The sequence below is a fragment of the Balaenoptera physalus genome, assembly GCF_965194825.1.
Source record: "Balaenoptera physalus genome assembly, chromosome: 2".
Taxonomy (NCBI): Eukaryota; Metazoa; Chordata; class Mammalia; order Artiodactyla; family Balaenopteridae; genus Balaenoptera; species Balaenoptera physalus.
Window position 1 is genome coordinate 169,835,467 of NC_138883.1, and position 22,237 is coordinate 169,857,703.

General features: G+C 39.5%; 1 protein-coding gene across 22 annotated transcripts in view; it reads left to right on the forward strand.

Annotated features, from left to right (window-relative positions):
• MYO3A (myosin IIIA) overlaps nt 1-22,237 on the forward strand; it is a 188,355-nt gene that overhangs the window by 61,273 nt on the left and 104,845 nt on the right. For 21 of the 22 annotated variants that reach the window (XR_014261311.1, XR_014261312.1, XR_014261313.1 and 18 more), the window contains exon 11: nt 21,872-21,971. Coding sequence is in view for 17 of the 22 variants with exons in the window: in XM_082452738.1 (XP_082308864.1) it covers nt 21,872-21,971 (100 nt within the window). In the remaining 5 variants the exon portion in view is untranslated. Of the gene's footprint in view, nt 1-16,267; nt 19,621-21,871; nt 21,972-22,237 lie in introns of those variants that run through there. The other variant, XM_082452734.1, reaches the window with a different exon arrangement.

Here is a 22,237-nt window from a genome sequence, read left to right on the forward strand (position 1 = left end):
CCTATTATTGGGCATTTAGGTTGTTATTAATTATTTTTAATTCTAATAAGTAACACTGTAATGAATAGAGTTGTATACAAATCTCTTACTACTTCCGTAAGATAAATTTCTATAGATGGTATTGTTAAGTCAAAGAATAGTCTTTTGTGATTTAAGTTTATTCATGAGAATCCTATTAATTGCATGTCAGGTGCATATCACTGTTTAGGGAGCTGGGAGAAGTGTGTAGAAAATAGGGCATGACCTAAAAAGCAGTTATATTTGAATTCCTGTTGTGGTTTAATATATTTAATTCCTATTTCTTTAATGCCTACTATGCACAGGGCATTGTATTAAGACTTTATATCATGTGATTTTACAACAACCCTGAGGGAAATGTTTTATGATCCCCCATTTTCACAGCAAGAAGAACTGAGGTTTGCAGAGGCTAATTAACTTGTACAAAGCTGCACAGGTAATGAATGACTTAGCAGGGATTCAAATCCTAATCCCAATGACAAAGCTTTATTCCCATGAATGGCCAATGATTGTGGCCAATTTTGAGTCCTTGCCTAAGTGAGTTTACAGCCTTGCTGGAGAGACCTTCAGTGAGGAAAAATTTAAGTTGTGAGTGGAATAGAGTGCCAGAAAGAAGGAACTGGGCATGTAGTTTCTAGTGAGGAGGTAGTTGGTTGTGGGCTCATAATGCCCATCTTTGTATCTTTGTGTGGGTATAGCTCCACAGTCTGCTACAATCCCATCCTTCCCAAAGCAAATGGGCAAACAACAAGCAAACAAACAAATAAAAAACAGAGATTGAGGTGTACCAATATTGTATAGGGTGTCCAGTGTCCAGAACTGTGAAGGATTTGAGATTTTATCCTACTTGCAAGCTAATAAGTTGACCTGCCAATTTCATGAATGCTGGCAGAAGAGACCCTTGATCAGAGACAGAGGCCTTTATTATGCACAGTTAAGCCCACAGCATGAATTTTACATTCATGTTGGTTGTCCTTGCCCCGTAAGTCCTAGGGGTGATGTGGAATGGCCTTGGTAGATGGTGTATACACAGTGGGTTTGCCCACAGTTTGGGAACCCTGAGCTTGAGAAACTCTAATCTTTTAAAGGGGTTGCTAGCAAATCTGCCTAACTTTGCCCTGGAGCAGACTTTATCTTTACTATTCCAGACAGCAAACAAAACTTCCATGTGTCCTGGAGGGAGACACTATCTTTATATATATGTTTGTATAGCAAACATGGCAAATATAGTCTAGAACAAAAGCTAATACAAAACATGAAGAAATGTGAGAGACTCATGGAGAATTGCCTCCCAACATTCAAGCATTATAAGAATGGTTGAACTACACAGTATTTAGATTAAAAGCCTGGTGCTCTAAGTTCTAGTGATTAAAAAAAATTATTGAAAACTACTATATATTGGACACTGTGTTAGCCTAAGCTCAATACTTCTGTTTGAGTCACAAAATATATTCATTATCCAGTTAAGAATTCAGAATATGCTTTCAATATGAGAACTCAAGTCTTACTCAATTATGGAAAATTTTCAGTCATTATTCCTTTAAATATTGATCCTCTCTCATTCTTTTTATTTTCTGCTCCTAAGAGATAAATATTGGAATGTCCTAATTTACCTTAAATGTCTTATAATTTCTCTTTCATGTTTGTCATCGGTTTATCAGTCTCTGCTGCATTTTAGATAATTTCTTCAAAATTGTTTTCCAGTTCACTAATTCTCTCTTAGACTAGGCCTAGTTAGAGCTATCCTTACAAACTGATTTTTCATGTTGATATTTCTGTGTTTTTCATTTCTAGAATTTCTCACTGTTTTATTTTTTTAGCCATTTATTCTTTCATCATATCTGACTTTTATATCTGGCCATTCATATCTGGCTAATTTCTTTGTCTTTTTTGTGAATGTCATTCTTTCCTTTTTCTCTTGATCTTACACTACTTAGCAGTCATATCTGGATTTGCATTTTAACAAGATTGAAATGTCCTGATGAATGAGTTCATTTGTTTCCTCAATATGTGGTTTCCTTCTGTGGTTTAGAATTTTAGTTTGCTCTCCCATCTTTATTTTATTTTTTAAAATATTTTATTTATTTTTAAATATTTCTGTATTTTCTTTATTTTTTTGGCTGCCTCAAGTCTTAGTTGTGGCACGTGGCGTCTTCATTGAGGTGTGCGGGATCTTTCGTTGCAGCGCATGGGCTTCTCTCTAGTAGTGGCGTGCAGGTTTTCTCTCTCTAGTTGTGGTGCATGGGCTCCAGGGCACATGGACTCTGTAGTTGTGGTGTGCAGGTTCCAGAGCATGTGGGCTCTGTAGTTTGCGGCACACGGGCTCTCTCATTGAGGCACGTGAACTCAGTAGTTGTGGCACGTGGGCTTAGTTGCCCCATGGCATGTGGGATCTTAGTTCCCCAACCAGGGATTGAACCCACATCCCCTGCATTGGAAGGTGGTTTCTTTACCACTGGACCACCAGGGAAGTCCCCACTCTCCCATGTTTAATAGGTGATATTTTGTTTTGTTTCTTCCCCTATTTTGGAGGCTTTGCCTTTGCTGTAATCCAGCTTCAAGTGCCCCCAGTCCAAAGCCTTTCTGTCCATCACGACTTTGAGGATATTGCAGATCTAGTCACTGAGCCAGTATGAAGTAGACCCCATGTTTCTGCCCTGTCCTGCCATCTTAGGTACCTGGTTCCATAAACGGAAGAAGGTGCAGAATTTTTTCAGTCTTCTCTCTCCAGGCAAGGCACACATTCAGTTCCATTCTGTCCACCAAGCACAGGTCAGGGCTTTCGTTCTGCTTCCTTCCCTTCCAGGCCTATTCTGCCTATTTCTAGTCCTGGACTTGGAGTCATCTATGGTTTCTGCTCTCTTACCCAGTGTGTATCTCATCCATTAGGTCCACTATAACGCTCACCTGGTTTTAGAGAATGTCTTTGTCGTTTTAATTCTTTTTAAAAATATTTAAAAATATATTTTATCTTTCAAAAGTGAATGTTTGGAGGGGGTGGAAGTGGAGCTGGAATCATGAACCCACAGCACCGTTTGACCACAGATCTGTGACCTTATAGGAGGGGGAAGGAAAATGCTCTCAGCATTTTTATACTAGTCCCAAAGTGTGAGACATACTCAGGGAAATGAAAAGAGGGTCTGGGATGCTGCTGGCACCACCTTAGGCAAAAATAACGCTCTTCGAGATCATGCAAAATTATTTGATTTGTCATAGTTCCTAACATCGATAAAATTGATCCAAAACCCAACTGTACTAAATCAATATATCTAAATCTAAGCTGACATTTTTTGGTATGTGATACTAACCTTTGGAATTGGATTGATGCATATGCTTGGCAGGATAAATATTTTTTTGTTCACAATTCAGTTTTAAAGTTGACTTTCCTATAAATTGAATACAAACTGAGTTCTTTAAATTTCTTGATGATGGGGAGGGGGTGGTGTTGGAAGCTAGTGTGGAATGAAAACAAGAACTCTCTATTCTAAGTTAAGGCCTGAATAGAACAAACAAGTCACTCTAATAACTTACCTGTTCTGAGGAATCAAGATGCATATGAATATAGCAACCACTCCTATGACAAACTCCTCAACTGTGCGAACACATTTTTCATAAGAGTTAAAATTTGTGATGTTAGTATGCAGGCTGGATCAGTGAAAAACTTGAATTATAAAGTATTTCAAAAAAGAAGTTTTACTCTTGAATCCGGATTTAAAAATACTCAATTATCCAATGTAATGGGAATAGGTAAAAGTCATTTGTAATTGAAATGTACTCTTCAGCATTCTTGACTAAAAACAATACCTGCCAACTTAAGAAGAAAAGCAATTTTGTGAAAAATACTGGGTGGCTCAGAGAACTGAGAGGGAGGCAGAGAGGCAGACTTAGAAGCAAAGGAAGCAGGGTGCCTCAAGTATCCTTTCTCAAGAACTACCTGCCAAGAGGCTGCCACTGATACCCCCAGCCCTGTAACATTTCCTGCACAAAGCAACACTCATTTCTTGAAAGCCACAGCACCTCAAAGTATTTGTAAACTCATCTTGAGCTTTGTGCCACTCGCTCGATGTTCTAAGTTCCCTGCAGGACCATTGCTCCCCCAGGCTGAGGTCACAGGCCCGGCTGTAGGTGAAAAACGGAGTGAGAAGCACTAGGTCCTCCCTCACTTCCGGTTTCCAGGTGAGAGGCAGAGTCCTTCCTCACAGCATTTCGGAAGGAATTTCCCCCCGCAGGCGAAAGGTGTTTTTAGCTGCTGAAGCAGTGAATACCCATTATGTGGAATATGCAAACAGGATCCTAAAATTCTTTTATATACCTTGAACATTTACCTACAAATATTATTTAAGTAATGATTTGCGTACCTTGTAAATAAAGGAAAAACCTAGCCCAGTATCTACTCGAATGATAATAAATTCCCAATTAAAATTCCTTTTTATGGGGAGTTCCCTGACGGTCCAGTGGTTACGACTCAGCGCTTTCACTTCTGTGGGCCTGGGTTCAATCCCTGGTTGGGGAACTAAGATCCTGCAAGCCACGTGGCATGGCCATAAATAAATAAGTAAATAAATAAATAAAATTTCTTTGTATGGTAGTTATACTATATATTAACGTTATCTTTTAAAATTTTTCGTGTTTTATATATATACAAAGCAAAATAACTTGATACCCTTAATATTGCTAGTGGTGATTATCTTTGATACGTATAAATTATGTTTTACATGTAATTTTATAGAAGCAAAAAGGAATATTTATAAGAATTTAGTAACTCAAACAGTTATTTCTTGGGCCAAAAATAATGGCTGTATTTGTGGTGCTGCTCTAATCATCCCACTTGTCCCAGCATATATGATTTTCAAACCAGGATATAAGGCAAATTTGAGACATATCTCAAAGGATTAACAGATGAAAGACAAAATTTAAAAATTGTCTAACCATCAGTGCTAAAAGTGCCTGGTTCAAGCTGTCAATTCTTTATTTAGGTGTGGGACTTTATGTAATATACATTCACTAGAATGGGATTTTGATTTTACAAAAAAAAAAAAAAAATGAAAGAAGGAAGCAGAAAAATCAATAGGAAGTAATAATAGGGTTCTTTCAATGCGGTACAGTGCACAACCCCATATTACTTTCTATTTTCTGGGCAAGATAATTTTCCTCTAATGGCTGTGACTATGTCATGGTGAGAATTATTCACCCTTTGGAATGTTTACTCCTTCATACACAGGACTTCTCGAAAGCTATCCTGGCTGCTCTCATAATAACTCCTTTTAATTCCCATCTCCACATGAGTATTTCAAAGATGCTTGCTTCAAACTCAACCTGTCCAAAATGGAGCTTAATGCTGTCCCACCCCCAATTAGTTCTTTGTCCCCTTTCTTTTTAGTAGTACCACCACTCATCCCATTATGCCCACCAAAATCTAGGGATTATCTTATCTTTTCTCTCCTACTTTGCATTTTCAGTCCATAGCAAGGCTAAATTTCTTACAGCCCCACTCAACCCATTACCAATGGTGATACAGTTCTTGCCACCATAGAAATGATGGATTGAGACAACGTTCACGTTGTCTCCATATTAATTGAGGCCATTGTGTAAAGCTCTGGACGAGGTGTTACACAAGGGTCTGACAGCTGAAGCAGCTGCAGACTCCGTGCTCTGAGTTGTCTGTCTTGGACAGACATTGCCACCAGCTCATGCCTGGATGAGACATTTTCTCTTAGATTTCACACAGATAATTCTTTGCCTCCTTATTTTGACCAAGATACTGAAAAAAAGGTCTTCATTTTTAATTTAAAAACAGCGTGTAAATAACCATTATACAAAGTAGGAATTTTCAATCCCATAAAAGGAATAAAAATTATGTCCTGTGAGAGTTTGGAGGAAGCCGATAGTACTTCCACTAGCAGGGACAAGAGGGCTTATCCAGGAAGTGGCCTTTAATCTGCACTGCAGGGGAGAAGAGGACTTAATCCTGTGAAAATAGAGTTACCACTGGATGAACAGTATTGCTGGAAGGACCAGCCTGAGCAAAATCATGAAAGCAAGGAGATATGCTCACATTTAATCAAAGCTGTAAGGAGGAAAACTCAGAAGCAGGATCGGAGAGACACGCAGAGACCAGACCACAGAGAGCAGTGAAAGTCAGGCTGAGCAGTTTGGCCTGTGTCCCTGACAGCCCCGCTAGGGTGTAGCCCTAAGTCACCTGTGTCCTGCTGTGCACCATCCTGTCATTGGTTCTAAAAGGTAAACTATGGATACACCAAGAATAATTTTGGATGCATTTTGCTTTTCTCCCATATTTCTTCCTAACTTTAAACTATGATTATTTTTTCGAAAATGGGGGAAGTCGGTCTGTCCCCATCATGTTTAATTATCAAAGCAGTTAGTGGCTATTGTTTGGATATTTTGAAATGAGGAACCTGTTGACATATATACTTATTTGTATGTTTTTGTGGGATGTTTTAATTGGTGTGTGTGTGTGTCTGTGTGTGTGCGCTGGTGGGCACATATGTATGCATGCTTCTATTCTAAGTACATTTTATTTTGGAAAATTCTAATCTTAATTTGGCCAAAATAAGGGGGTGAAGCAGTTGTCCATGTGAAATCCAGGAGAAAAGGTCTCATCAAGGCATGAGCTAGTGGCAGTGTCTGTCTAAGATCGATAACTCAGAAAGAGACTGATGAAACTCTGGGAATATAGTAAGGACCCGTCTAGGACCAGGAAATTTAGAAAAGAAATGATCACGTCTCCTTCCTTACCTGAGATATTTCCTTATGCCCTTCTTCACCACTTCCCCTTCTGGATGAGCTCCTAAATAAGAGCTAAATAGCTTTTAAACATGATCTCCAAGAATTTTATAAGGAATAGATGATTGAATCAGCACTCCCTGGAGAGAAGACCGTTATGAGCATATTTGTTCCTAAGTAGCAATAAATAAAGGAATTCAAATAAACAGGAAGAGGCAGTTGCTCACAAATCTTTTTCTTTTTTTACTATACCCTCTCCTTTCCTGAGTTCTTTTGTTATTCTCTTGGATAGATAAATTGCATCATCTCATGGTTATTTCCGGAAAGCCTCTACCCCTAGCTTCTTGCCTGTTGAGATTGAAGCCTAGTTTAGTTAGGTAAAACATACTTAGGCTAGCGTTTCTTTTCCTCTAAGTATTACATGCATTGTTCTGCCATCTCTTTGGCAGAGTGTATTGCTGCTGAAAGAACCAGGGCGATGAGATTTCTCCCTGTGCTCATGACTGCCTGCTTCTGCAGGGTGTCCGTTAGGCTTTCAGTAGTTTCACCCGGCTGTGTCTTCGGGTCAGTCCTTCCATATCAATTTTGCCTGTACCCTGTGGTGTGCGGCAGCTGACTACCACTGGCTCAGGAGGGCAAATGGGGTCTTTGTTCTTTTCTTTAGTTTTGTGTGCTCAGACCATACACTTACCACATCTGTGACCTCAGTCGTGTATATTCTGCGTCTTGTTGCTTTTCTGTCCTGACTTTCCTGCATTTCTTTTCTGAATTCAACTGACTCAGTTTTTATCTGTTGCATTCTTATCTCTTCATTAAAGCTTTGTACCCTCTCCTGAAGATTTTTCTCTTTTAATGAGACATCACGTAAGAAATGTCTTTGAGGGATGGGGACCTTTTCGTCTGGACTTTTCCCGTGATTCTTTCTTATGGTGTACGCTCTTCATCTGTCTGTTGCTTATAATCCTTAACTCTTCCTCCTCCTTTTTTTTTTTTTTCCTTTCCAATTTGGATACCTTTTATTTCTTTTTCTTGTCTAATTGCTGTGGCTAGAACTTCCAATACCATGTTGAATAAAAGTGGTGAGAGTGGGCATCCCTGTCTTGATCTTGATCAGCTTTTTATCATTGAGTATGATGTTAGATGTGGGTTTGTCAAATATGGTCTTTAAGATGTTGAGGTATGTTTCCTCTATACCTGCTTTGGTTGAGAGGAAAGAAGTTTCTCTTTGTTGAGAGTTTTTAATCATAAATGGATGTTGAATGTTGTCAAATACTTTTCTGCATCTGTTGAGATGGTCATAAGATTTTATCTTTTGTTCTGTTAATGTGGTGTATCACATTGATTAATTTAGGAATTTTAAACCATCCTTGCATCCCTGGAATGAATCCCACTTGATCATGTTGTATGATCCTTTTAATGCATTGTTGAATTTGGTTTGCTAATATTTTGTGGCGGTTTTTTGCATCTATGTTCATCAGGGATATTGGCCTGTAATTTTTTTTGTGTGTGTGGCATCTTTGTCTGGTTTTGTTGTTCTGATTGGATGATTTCCACTAATTGCTTATCCATTCTTCTGTATCATCTAATTTGCTATTGCCTCCTCCTTTTTTTAAACTACAAGTATGTGGTGGTGAATCTCTTCTCAGGTGGGACTGGGAACAGCTCTTGTTCTAGCAAAACAAAAAGTGGGAGTGATGGAAGAATGATTTGGGAAGGCTTAAGCTGAATTAGGTTGATTCTCTTGAACATCCTCTTGCACATCTCCCCTCAGTTTTGAACCTTGAAGAAGTCAGTGTACAGGGCCACTAGGTGGTACGAGCCCAAGTAGCACCATTCACATTGTATTCTCTGTGGCTCACAGCGCAAACCCATTCATGACTGTCATTCTCTATCATAATGAAGCAATTGTCTCTTCTCTTACCTTCATCCTGCCTACCCCTGGCCACTGGCCACCCCTCTGCTGGACAAGTATGTGATAGGTCACTGTCCCATGGTCTTCTCCACCCCGTTGCTCTTTTGCATGTTGACCTGGGTCTCATCAGGACCCTTTCCCACTTCTGGCATGGCCCACCCATGCCCCCAGAACTGATAGCTCCAGGCAAGGGCTCATCGGATAGGCTTCTCAGGGCTGTGCACTTTTTTTTTTAAGTGTCTTTAGTTACTGACTGAAGTGTAAATAATTATGTGTTGGTTCTCAGCTTCCCCTCTCATTTCAACACAAATTTCACAGTATTTGACAGTTGTGCTTTATAGATTGTGGTTTGGGACTGTGGCCATTTCTGTTTCTCATAAAGGAGACTTTTGTCAACTTTCCGTTCTTTTTGTTGTTTTGTGAGTCTTAAGGGAAGGGAACAATTACTTTACCCTGTGATCTTTAACTTGAAGTAACTCTCACCCACTTGCTTGGTAAAGTAGGACAGGGTATGATGGATTAGAGACAGTCACAACTTTTTGACAATTCTTGCATGAAGAGTTGGAGTCTGTGTTGCCTGCCCTTGAACCTGCCATTTTTTGTGACTTCCTTGGTCAGTAGAATATAGCAGAAGGAATGCTGTGACATTTTTGAGCCTAGGCTTGCTGAGGAACACTGAGCAAGCCCAGCCTGGCCGGCAAGGCCTCCATGTGCTGAGGGGGCAGCAAGGGTTCCCAAAGTGACCAACGGGTGTCAACCACTGATATCCAGCTGAACAAGAGCTGAGTCACAGTGGTGTCTGGCTGAAGCAGACTTGTCCACGAACACTTGTGAGACATAGTGATGGGGACTTTCTAGGCTACAAGAGTCCTACATTAGCATGTGCAGTCAGTGAGCAAGAAAAATTTGATTGCTAGTGTTAATGACCCCTACTGTAGCCGTAAGTGGAGTGCAACAGGCCACACTGTACAACTCCAGGAGACGCTGTTCGTTTCATGTTCCACGTGAATCCTTTCACCCCCAAGCATGGAGGCACAACATGAGTGATGCCCTAGAGTTGCACCCTGTGGATTGTGGATCAGGAGCCTGGGAAGATTCTGAATACATTTGTTTTATAACCCAAAATAGATTCCCATCTGTGATACTAGCTATGTACATGGGATGTCAGCACAGATAAAGAATTGGATAGAAGGCTGTCCCTGGTTCATTGTTTATTATCTAGGTCCTAATTTAGTTTGAAAAATTTTGTCCTCCTGAGGACTTTCACATAAAAATGCTTTCAGCAAATCTGTATGAGGATGAAATCCTGTGATGCTTCTCTAAAGTTCATGTGGGTTAATTTATTAGTCATTTCTTTAGTCTTTTCAATATCTTTCAATGGAAGATTGTTGTTCATTAGTATTTAGTATTGAAATATGCTGATTCCTTAGAGAGAAATCTAAATTTTATCAGATGTTAGGACCACTTTACAAATTCTGAAAGCTTATATCAGATTTGCAAATTCCTGTAATGTTTCCAGTGATGTTCTAGAAATCATTAATTACTTGAATTATGGCATTACCCATTTTTAGCTATTTTAAACTGACTCAAATCCTTACTTGTTCTTAAAATATTGTATTTGTACATATGTTTCTTATAATTTTATAATTATCATATTTAAAGAGGCTCCTAAAGTGATCACATTTGATTTCATGGGATAAAATGCTGAGAATACAACAAGTATATGCACTTAAATAGAGCAAAATATAACATTTTTCTAAAAAGAACAAAGTTTCCTGAAAAATTCTGGATGTATACCCTTTGGCCTTTCTCTTAAAGGCATTAGTCTTTAAAAAAAATTTATTCTAGAGAGAAAAAAATTAAAACCTAAGGGATTATCAAGAGCCTTTACCTACATTTAAAGGTTGCAAGAAATACTGCAATATTCCTTCTCTCTTTCTTTTCTTTCAGATTAGCAATAGCCTAGGATTTGACTGCATCCGTTTTTGGTATTGTTACTGTAAAGAAAAGACACATTTTTATAGGGTTAAATTTACTGTTGAATTCTGCAGTGCCTCACAGGAGGCAGGACACTGAATAAAGATGATACTAATTTTTTTGCAGTAAAGTGAGAGGCACAGATTGAGTAGAGGGCAGAGCGACTGTTTTCTCCGAGTGCCTTCACATTGTTAGTCCTCTAAATACATTTTTGCTCTCATGTCAAAGGCCTTAGTAATAAGTATATTGAGAGTAACTTCCTGGACAAATTGTGCTTTAAAGTAGCTAAATCTTTTAACCATCTCTTTGTTGGGGAAAAGGAGAGAAATATTTTTTAAAGACAGTAGTCAAGGTTTAGAGCAGAATATTTCAGCCTTTGAGTAGAATTCAAAATGACATGCCCCTCATTCCTTACTGCCAGGCATGTAAAGGTTTATCTCTGGCTGTTCAGCTGCCCGAATCTTGTTTGCTTCCCCGTTTAGTTTTGTAATCTCTGCCAAAAAAAAAAAAAAAAAAAAGGATTATGGTTCACTTTGAAGTTAGATGTTTACGCATTTATTTAAATACAGCTGGATTTTTTTTTAAGTGAAAAATCTGACATCACAATCCAAAGTGTTTTATCAAAAAGAAGGAAAGAAAGGGAAATAAATAAATAGCTACCTATGGCAATTCCAGTCTTGGGAATAGAAATTGAAATAGAATACTATGACTTCATGGTTGATTCTTATATAGATCTGACTGTACCACAAGGTCCCCTCAAAAAATAATATATCTCTATTAAATACACATGAGTATATATTTAATATATAAATATATAAAATACAAATACACACACACACACACACACACACACACACACACACACACACACACACATACATTACCTGGGCAGCCCAGCCTAAAATGTGGGTGTTTTTCCCTGTCCATGGATGAAAATGTAATTCCCCTATATTTATTCTGATAGGGTGGAGAGTGGTCATGAATTCTGTCTGGAGCTAGTTACATTTGATATGCCAATTAAACAGGAAAGCAGAGTTATCAAGTAGGCAGTGGGATATAGGAGTCTGGGCTTCAGGGGAGAAGCCCATGTTGGAGACAGTGGTTGAGTCATTTGCTTATAGACGTATTTGGTGCCATGACACAGATGAGGTCACTGAATGTGAGGGTTTGGGAATTTAGCATAGGGAGAGGAGACAGAACAGGTGATTGAGGGACTGTGGCCCTCCAGGGAGGAGAAGCAGGGGAACGTGATCTGTTGCGAACCACATAAACCCAGTGTTTCAAGGAGAGAATGCGCAATTCTTCTAAAGAGCACTACAAGTTTTTTAAAATGGAGTAACACTGAATTTGGACACACCAAGTTCTTTCGTGATCTCGACGAGAGTCGTCTCAGCAGGGTGGGGTGGAGGGCAGCCCCAGCTGGAAGAAGTTAAGGAAAGAGGTGAGGTGAGGAAGAGATAAGGAATAGGAACTACTGTTTAAGAAGCTCAGCTGTAAAAGGAGAAGAAATGGGGCAGTAGCTGGAAGGCATGGAGAATCAAAGGAGAGATTTTTTTTTTTAAGATGGGAGATGCTAGAGCACATTGTACGCTGACGGGGGAGAGGTTGTGCTGCCGATGACAGGGGTGCATCACAGCAGTGACCCTGGAGGAAGCAGGTGTATGAGCACAAGAGCTGGCCTGTGCCCAGAGCAGGGAAATTCATCCCTTGTCACCAGAGAGGAAGGAGGCTGGGAGGGTAAGATGGCACAAAGATGAAATCCTGTCGACTTGTTTAAAAACTAGGTACGTATAAGAAAGAATAAAAGGAAATATCAGAATGTCAACAGTGGTTATATTGGGGATGTAGTTACAGGTGACATTTTTTCTTATACCTTTTGGTATTTTTCAATTTTTTTTAAAAAACAAAGTATACTTTTTATACTTATAAAAACTTAAAGTAGTAAAGGTAATCATACACTCTCCATGACCCTTCATGCTATCGTTCCTTGAAAAGTCAGACTATGTGAAACTTCTCAGCCATGTTTTTGTTTGTTTGTTTGTTTTTCTGTTTTTGTTTTTGGTCACACCACGTGGCTTGCGGGATCTTCTTTCCCCGACCAGAGATTGAACCCGTGCCCCCTGCAGTGGAAGCGTGGAGTCTTAACCGCTGGACCGCCAGGGAAGTCCCAGCCATGCTTGTTCTTAACCAGATTGTTTTGCTGTACTGATGTTTGTCTGACAGATACTTACAGTAGCACTAATAACTCTACACATTGAAGGACCTATGCTACTCCATCTTTGCAGCGAGATTCTACTTACAGAGACTGTCTCCCCCCTGCTCTCTTACTTGTCTCTGAGCTAAGGGTGAGGAGAAGAAAGACGTCAGGAGCTCTTGGCAGATGGAGGATCAAATATTCTTGCAAACACCGGTGTCAGTTTCATTTCAGCATCTCAAACCGGGTCACTCTAAAATAATAGCACAGAGGAGTCACATTCACAGCAGAAACCGACAAGATTTCTCAGTGGGAACATTTTTCTTCAGCCGCCAGATAACTATATGTGAAAGAGGAAGGGCTCTGTGAATGAAAAGAACAATCGAAAGTGTAGCTGAGCTGGGTGACGATGGCATCTGTCACTCCAGTCATCGCCAGAGCTCATCTGCTCATCTGGGTGACCCGGCTGGTGTGTGCCCCTTCCCCAGCATCATTTCAAAACTGCACGATTGGCCAAAGGGGTCAAACTGCTGATCAATAAAAACTAGTCTTCCAGGGCACACCAGTGAGAGCCTGTATGCCCATTGGTATTACCAGTTGTGACTTTGTTAGTGGAATTTAAAGATGGATAAGGAAAGTAAAAGAAAACCATTGATTATATTTCTGTTTAACAAAGGATTTCTGTACTACCCCAGTGGCTCCTGAATCACCTTAGAAGATGGAGCTTGATATTTACAAGAGAATATTTAACCAAAGTAAAAGCAAATAAAGCTGTTGGTTTACAGTAGTACAACTGAGTAGTAAGGATAAAAGTTTAATAGGGAGCAGCAAGAGTTGTTTCTCTTTTCAGTGTGTAGAACTGAAATACAAGTGAAGCTATGCTAACCTCCTCTGAGGTGTTTGTGACCTTTGACAACACAGAAAGAAAATATTTGTAGTCTGAAACTATGTCTCTCCAGTATTACGGAGTAAATGAAAAATATAATCTGGTTAACAAGCTGTACTTTTCACAAGAGGACAAAAATCTTATTGGAAGGATTCTGACTTTGCCTTCTCCAAATCTCACAGAAATTAAATATTTAATAAAGTAACAATGGAAATTAATTCTATAAATTGAAGGCAAAAGGAAAATGTAAAAAGTGTAAAAGTATCAGACAGTTTCCTTTGACAAATAATTATTTATTCATTCATTTATTCACCCTGCACTTATTTATTGAGTACCTACTATGTCCCAGCTACTGTTTTAGGTGCTTAGGCTACATTAATGACCAAAAGAGACATGTATCAATAAGAAGATGTAAAATATTTTCACAATTGATGATTCTTTTTATTTTCATTCATAGAATACACCTTAAAAATAGTTTTTCTTAATCATTCATTACAACCTTAATAGCTTTTAAAGTGTTTAACTCATGAAAAAAAGTTTTATAAACTAATTTATGCACCTGAATTAACTCTGCATGATTTGTGTAATTTCAAAACCCTCGTGAACAAATACGGCTTTGTCCATTAATCCGGTAGTATTTGAAGCAATAACCACGGCTGCATGCTTGATTTTAACATATTCTCCTTCAAAAATGAATCTGTCCAGACATACCTGTCCTAACTGAAATGATCTTTTTTGTTTATAATTTATTGTTAACTCTTCCATCAGAATGTGTGTTCCATGTGAGCAGGGACTTTATCTGTTGTCTTCATAGCTTTATCCCAACTCCTAACAGTGCCTGAAACATATTAGATGCTCCAGAAATTTAAGTATTTGTTGAATGAATGAATGCAGTAGTGGATGTTGAAACCTACAATTTAAGGCTCTACCTAGTGTGTGTGTGTGTGTGTGTGTGTGTGTGTGTGTGTGTGTGTGTGTGTGTGTTTAGGGTGGGAGAAGTCTAATGAATCAGAGCAGGAATGGAGATATCATATTAATCACTGGGTTCGTTGAGTTTTTGTGAACACATCACAAGCTTGTCTACCTCACTTTTCACAATTCTTAAAGGGAATTGGACTATTTTTTTTTTTTTTTAATTAATTAATTAATTTATTTATTTATTTTTGGCTGTGTTGGGTCTTCGTTTCTGTGCGAGGGCTTTCTCCAGTTGCGGAGAGCGGGGGCCACTCTTCATCGCGGTGCGCGGGCCTCTCACTATCGCGGCCTCTCTTGTTGCGGAGCACAGGCTCCAGACGCGCAGGCTCAGTAGTTGTGGCTCACGGGCCTAGTCGCTCCGCGGCATGTGGGATCCTCCCAGACCAGGGCTCGAACCCGTGTCCCCTGCATTGGCAGGCAGATTCTTAACCGCTGTGCCACCAGGGAAGCCCCTTTTTTTTTTTTTTTTTTTAAATTTTATTTATTTTATTATTTTTGGCTGTGCTGGGTCTTTGTTGCTGCACACGGGCTTTCTCTAGTTGCGGGGAACGGGGGCTACTCTTCGTTGCAGTGCACGGGCTTCTCATTGCGGTGGCTTCTCTTGTTGCAGAGCATGGGCTCTAGGCACGTGGGCTCAGTAGTTGTGGTGCGTGGGCTCAGTAGCTCCGGCGGCATGTGGGATCTTCCTGGACCAGGGATCGAACCCGTGTCCCCTGCATTGGCAGGCAGATTCTTAACCACTGGACCACCAGGGAAGTCCCAGAATTGGACTATTTTATTTAACTGCTTTTCTCACTCTTACACCCTATGATCTTATATGTGGTCAATTGTGTAGTTTTTAAAATATTAAGTATTCTTTTTTTTTTTTTAGAAATTCACATTCTTTTATTTATTTATTTATGGCTGTGTTGGGTCTTCGTTTCTGTGCTAGGGCTTTCTCCAGTTGCGGCAAGCGGGGACCACTCCTCATCGCGGTGCGCGGGCCCCTCACCATCGCGGCCTCTCTTGTTGCGGAGCACAGGCTCCAGACGCGCAGGCTCAGCAATTGTGGCTCACGGGCCCAGCCGCTCCGTGGCATGTGGGATCTTCCCAGACCAGGGCTCAAACCCGTGTCCCCTGCATTGGCAGGCAGATTCTCAACCACTGCGCCACCAGGGAAGCCCTATTAAGTATTCTTGATGCAACTAATCATGCCACTTGAGGGAGTATAAATGTGAGTCCTTCACTCATGCTACTTTGTCGTGACAGCTGTAACTGTCTTTTTTTTTTTTTTTTGGCCCCATTGTCTCTATTATGTTTAAGACCCAACCAAGTGACAGCAATGCTGATAGTGCTTTCTAGAGCAGTCTATTGTGATGGCTGGTCCAGCGGTCATTGGTGGTGCAGAAATACAGATATGGGAGAAACGGAAATAGGTAGTCCCCATGGCCGGGGGACTTCTCCAGTTAAACTGACCTCATGGAGAGCAGCGCCGAACTCTGAAGCAGCGGGAGATGGGAGGGGAGTGTGCTGGCACCGACATATGCCTGACACCATGTGCCTTTTCACCACGTTCCTCCAGCACCTGACTGAGCATCAGCTCTGTTACCGGTAAAATCAGCCTGAGCACTGCAGTGACACAGGGAGGAGAAACAAAGAAAGGAAGAGTTGTCTGCTGATATGATGCCCATTTCCTGCTGAGATGCTACCATCAGGGTATACATAGGACTTAATGATAAATACAATGAAGTCCTTCAGAATCAGTGATGCTCATGAGTCCTCCATCAGCAAGACCTGGGCCCACATTTTCTCACTCCCTGCTCAGTTTATGCTGAGTTCAGTGTCATGTATTTACAGTTCATGCTTGAGGGTAGAGGGGTCACCTCTGGGACAAAAAGAGAGTGAAGACAACTAAATATGAAATAAATAGAAATTAAATATATAATTCAATATAAATATTAAATATAAAATATAAAGTAAATGAGGATTAAACCTATGATCATAAAGGCAATAATAATAATAATAATAAAAATTTATTAACCATAGCAGGCCCTGAATCACTTTACATGTATTATATCATTTAATCTCACAACATCCTTATGAAATAGCCATTATTATTTCCATTTTATTTCTGAAGAAGCAGAGTAAGTTCCTTGCCCAAGGCCACATGGCTAGTCAGTGGTAGGGCCACAGCTGGAATAATAGTAGCAATTATATCTAAGGCATTTCCATATGCCCATTCTAAATGAGAGTTTTACAAGAAATAATCCATTTTGCTTATCCTCACAAAATCTTTTGTTATTTGATCTGAGCATTCAGATTCTAGAGCCCAGCCTCTTAACTGCAACATTGGTGTCAATAATTCCATGATCTAAACAAAGGAAAGGATTTATATAGCTTCAGAAATAACTTTTGATTTTCTGTATAACCACCTCAGAATTTAGTTCAATGTAGAATAATTTATCAGTCAACCCCTGTTCCTCCCTGGCTTTATGGCCATTATTGCTGTCTGCTTGGCCACTCCCCATATACCTTAGCCCCTCTACTCTTTAACTGGAGAGAAATCTAAATAAATGAGCTATGCTCTAGAATAGGGCCAAAGCATGTTCTCAAGTCCCCTGATGAAATCTTTATGAATGGTAAAGCCTAGTTTTTCAAAGTCATGGAAAAGAACTTCTTTCTCTTCAGAATAAAGCAGTCAGCCATACGCTACAATAGTACACCTATCAGTACACAAACTTCGGTTGACAGATAATTCCAGGGTTGGAAGAAGCAACAGAGATTATATGATTCAGCTTTTTCAATATTGTTAGTCTAGGTAAGATTATTAGCTTCCAGCATTTTTTGGTGATAACATGTCTTTTTTAGGAAATGGTGATAGTGATAAATTTATCTTCCCAAATTAAAAGAGACAAGCCTAAAACTTGTGTGTTCAATACAAGATTGCTATCTTAGTATCTCATGGTATCTCCTATTCAGCGTTCTTTGAGTTTCAAGAGTTCTTGATATATTAGACATATTAATTCTTTGTCCATCATACATATTGCAAATATTTTTCCCATTTTCTCTTTTACTTGTGTTTTGTTATACTCATATTAAAATTGTATTGTCAAATCTCTTCCATTTTTTAATTCTCCTTTCTATCTTTTCATACTTACAAATTCCATCTGTATCCCATTACTACACAGCCGTTCTTTTGCATCTTCTCCTAGAACTTTTATGATGACATTTTAAATCTATGTTTGTTAATCCATCTGGAATTAATTTTTACATAAAGTACATGATTCCCAAAATTTTAACCAGCTGTTCCAGCACAATTTCTTGAATTTTTTTTCTTTCTCTACTGATTTGAAATGCCACATTTATCATCTAATATGTTCTTAGAATAGATGACCCTAAATTGCATTCACTACTTGAAGTTTAACTTTTCTTGGCTTTCTTTACCTAGTGATAATGTTTATTTCTAGAATATAGTAAAATGATTTTTTTTTCTTTACTAAAACATGCTACTCCACCGTATTGTTTCCACACTCTGCCCTTTGATTAAAATATTCCATTGGCTTCCCGTAGCGCCTGGAGTCCAGCCTCACCATGGACCACTGTCCCCCCTGCTGTTTCAGCTGCAGGGCTTGTGCAGGCTCCTTGTCTCCATCCACTCCTTGTCATTCTCCAGGAACAGTCTTTGGATGCCAAATGGACCCATAAAAACAGATGGAAAATTCAGGGCTCTTCACTTATTAAATACATAATTGGATATCTTTCTCTATTGTCTTAAAAATCATATGTCATATGAGTTTCTTTGGAAATAAGGGGATACGAAAGATGATTCTTGTCGAGATCAGCAAATGTGGAGACCAACTATGGGCAAATCCTGTGCCAGAAATTGTGGGAGATATGTATTCACTCCTTCATTCGACTAATATTTATTGAGAACCTACTGTGTTCTCAATCATCTCCTTGTTCCAAGGACACAATGGGAAACTAAAGACACAGAGTCTTGTGTATGTTGGAGCTTGTATTGTAGTAAGGGATTCAAATATTAGCTAAATTATCTACACAAATAAGTGCATAATTATACATTTTTGTAAATGCTATAAAAATTATTACGGAAACATCTAAGAATTGCAAGTAGGAGTAAAGCAGTGTTCATATTATTAGATACAAGTCCTTAATCAGATATATTATTTGCAAATGTTTTCTGCCAGCCTGTGGCTTCACTTTTTATTCTCTTAACAGTGTCTTTTTTTTTTAATAGTTTTTTTTTTTTTTACTTTATGAATTTATTTATTTATTTATTATTGGCTGTGTTGGGTCTTCATCGCTGTGCGTGGGCTTTCTCTAGTTGCGGCGAGCGGGGGCTACTCTTCGTTGTGGTGCACGGCCTTCTCACTGCGGTGGCTTCTCTTGTTGCACAGCTGGGGCTCTAGGCGTGTGGGCTTCAGTAGTTGTGGCACGTGTGCTCAGTAGTTGTGGCTCACGAACTCTAGAGCGCAGGCTCAGTAGTTGTAGTGCATGCACTTAGTTGCTCCGCGGCATGTGGGATCCTCCCGGACCAGGGCTCGAACCCGTGTCCCCTGCATTGGCAGGAGGATTCTTAACCACTGCGCCACCAGGGAAGCCCAGAAGTTTTTCATTTTAATGAAGTCTACCTTATCACTCTTTCATGGATGATGTTTTGGGTGTTGTGTCCATACACTCATTTCTACACCCAAGGTTATCTAGCTTTTTTCTCCTATATTATCTTCTAGAAGTTTTATAGTTTTGTATCTTACATTTAGGCCTATGACTTATTTATTTATTTATTTTAACATCTTTATTGGAATATAATTGCTTTACAATGGTGTGTTAGTTTCTGCTTTATAACAAAGTGAATCAGCTATACATATACATATATCCCCATATCTCTTCCCTCTTGCATCTCCCTCCCACCCTCCCTATCCCACCCCTCTAGGTGGTCACAAAGCACCGAGCTGATCTCCCTGTGCTATGCGGCTGCTTCCCACTAGCTATCTATTTTACATTTGGTAGTGTATATATGCTATGACTTATTTTAACTTAATTTTTGTGAAAATTTTGTAAGTTTAGTGTCTAGATTCTTTTTTTTTTTTTTTTTTCTGCACATGGATGTCCAACTATTCCAGCACCATCCTGAGGAACTTTACAGTCTAGTAAAGGGGGTAAGACCTGTACACAAATGATTGACTGAAATGACTTAACTTAGATATTTGTCCAGAAGGATGTACAGAATTATGCTGAGGGGTTAAAACAGGTGGCATTTGAGGTAGACTGTGAAAAGTTTCATCACACAGATGGGACTGAGGAGGAAATTAAAAGATAAAGGACAAATCTTACGTATTTTTAAAATCTCACTCCGACTGCAGTGTTGAGAAGGATATCAGAGGCAAAGGCGGCAGCGGGGAGGCTGCTGTGGTGTGAGATGAACTGTAATGGAGGTGATGGTGGTGAGAAAGGTTTGGTTCTGGATTGGATTTGATGAAGACACTGAGGGGATTTGTACCTAGGTTGCAGGAGGGGTATGAGAAAAAGTCAGGAGCCAGGGGTCAGGCTGGCAAGCAGACGAGTGGATCACCGCGGGCTGAGATGAGGGTCGTGGGCAGGAGCAGGTTTGGGACCTGTTAAGTCAGCCACCTTCACATCCAAGTGAAGCGTCGAGTGAGCAGCTGGGTGCTTAGGTCTGGAGATGAGCGGAGCTGTCAGTGCACGAGTGGTATTTAAAGCGATGAAGTCAGGAAGTACATGTTGATAGAGAAGAAAATAGCTCTAAGGACCGAAGCTTGGGAGACTCAAAAATGTGACAGTAGGAAGATGAGGAGGAACCAGAAAAAGATACTGAGACGGAGATGCCAGTGAGGTAAGGAAGAGAATCAAGAGGAGGACATAAGGCACCAAGACAAACGTACTCAAGAAGAGTTTGTCAAGTGCTGCCAGTAGGTTAAGTAAAATGAGGACGTAGAATGGACCACTGGACTCAGCAATGTGAAGAAGGTCACTGCTGTCCTTAAAGGAAGCTGTTTCCGCGGAGTGTGATGACAGCCTGAGTGACATGGGTTTTCTTAATGGGTGGAGTGAAATTGAAGAAGTTAAGTGTAGATAATTCTTTTGAGGATTTTTGCTATAAAGCAAGGAAATGGAACGGTAGATGGAGGAAACAAACTCAAGGACAGGTGGTTTGTTTGATTGTTTGTTTCTTTTGGGGAAGATGTGATAACAGTCGAGAGGGAGAAATGAGTGATACAGGAGAGAAAGAGGGACCCAGCAGGAGTGATATCCTTGAGTAAGTGAGAGGAGATGGAATCGAGCGCACAAAACGGGATTGGCCATAGGTAGAGGGGGGACCATTATCAATAGTGACTTAATTCTCTAAGCAATGAGAAACCATTACAGTTTGGTGAGTAAGTGGCATGATTCTTATCAGGCTTCGTAATCTGCGTATTCCTTCCCCTTTCACTAATGGACAGATTCAAATGCATAACAGTCTGCCCAAAAATAAACACTGAAAATGCAGTTATGCTCAAAATAGAGTGGATGATGATTTCATGTCCAGAAAAGTTGAAACAAACCCTTGTGTTTACCTCAGCAACTTCTCCAGACCTCATGTCAGATCAAGATCTTTACGCTGTTATTGAAATTGCTGAAATGTTTCACTTTGAAAATAAACTTCCTAGTACCTGAAATCAATTTTCTGCCTACATTTTACCTTTTAAAAGTCCCCAGTGTGGCTTATTTTGTATTCCTCTTAAATTCTGCTGAATAATAATTTTTCAAATTATCATTCCTTGACTACCAGTGGGCTAACACTACCTCAGGCAAAACTGGAAATCTAATGAATGAAAGTTGCTCCAACTCACCACTTTGTAACAGATTAAATCACACATCGGAATTTAGAGGAAGCTTTAAAGAATATTATATATAAGGTAGTTCTTGATGGAAATAATGAGCTCTTTTTTATCATCCATGAAGTAGGTTTGATGTGTTGCATTTTCCCAGTGAAGAGGGGAAGACAGATCAAATACATGAGGCTGTTTTCTGGTAAATTGTTATCGTTGAATTTAGCAAATCAGTTTCATAGATGTTTTTCAGTTTCTTAGTATCTAAATTCGACTTTTACTATGATTAGTAATAAGTTCTCAAATCAGAAAGGGTTTTCTTTTTTATTGCTCCTCAGGCATGAACGTCTTTACACCAAGAAAAGTAACTTCAGCAGATCTTTAATTTCCAACCTCAAGGATGTAGATGATTTAGCAACCCTAGAAGTTTTGGATGAGGTAAGAAACTCAGCTTAATTAAACTTAAACATTCTGTCTATTTAAAAAAAATTTATGGAAGTGGTTTGAGCAGGAGGCTCTTTGAATAGCATCTGTAGGTTTCATGCTTTCGTCATCTCTTAGCTTCCTAATCATCTCTCTTTCAGTCTTCAGTTTTACTGTGTGTAACTCCCATTTGCAGATCTCTCCAGCCTGGTGTCAACTTTTTCTTCTTTTTTATATTCAAATTACAAAAGTGCTAGTTCCCACAAGCTTGAGTTACTTAG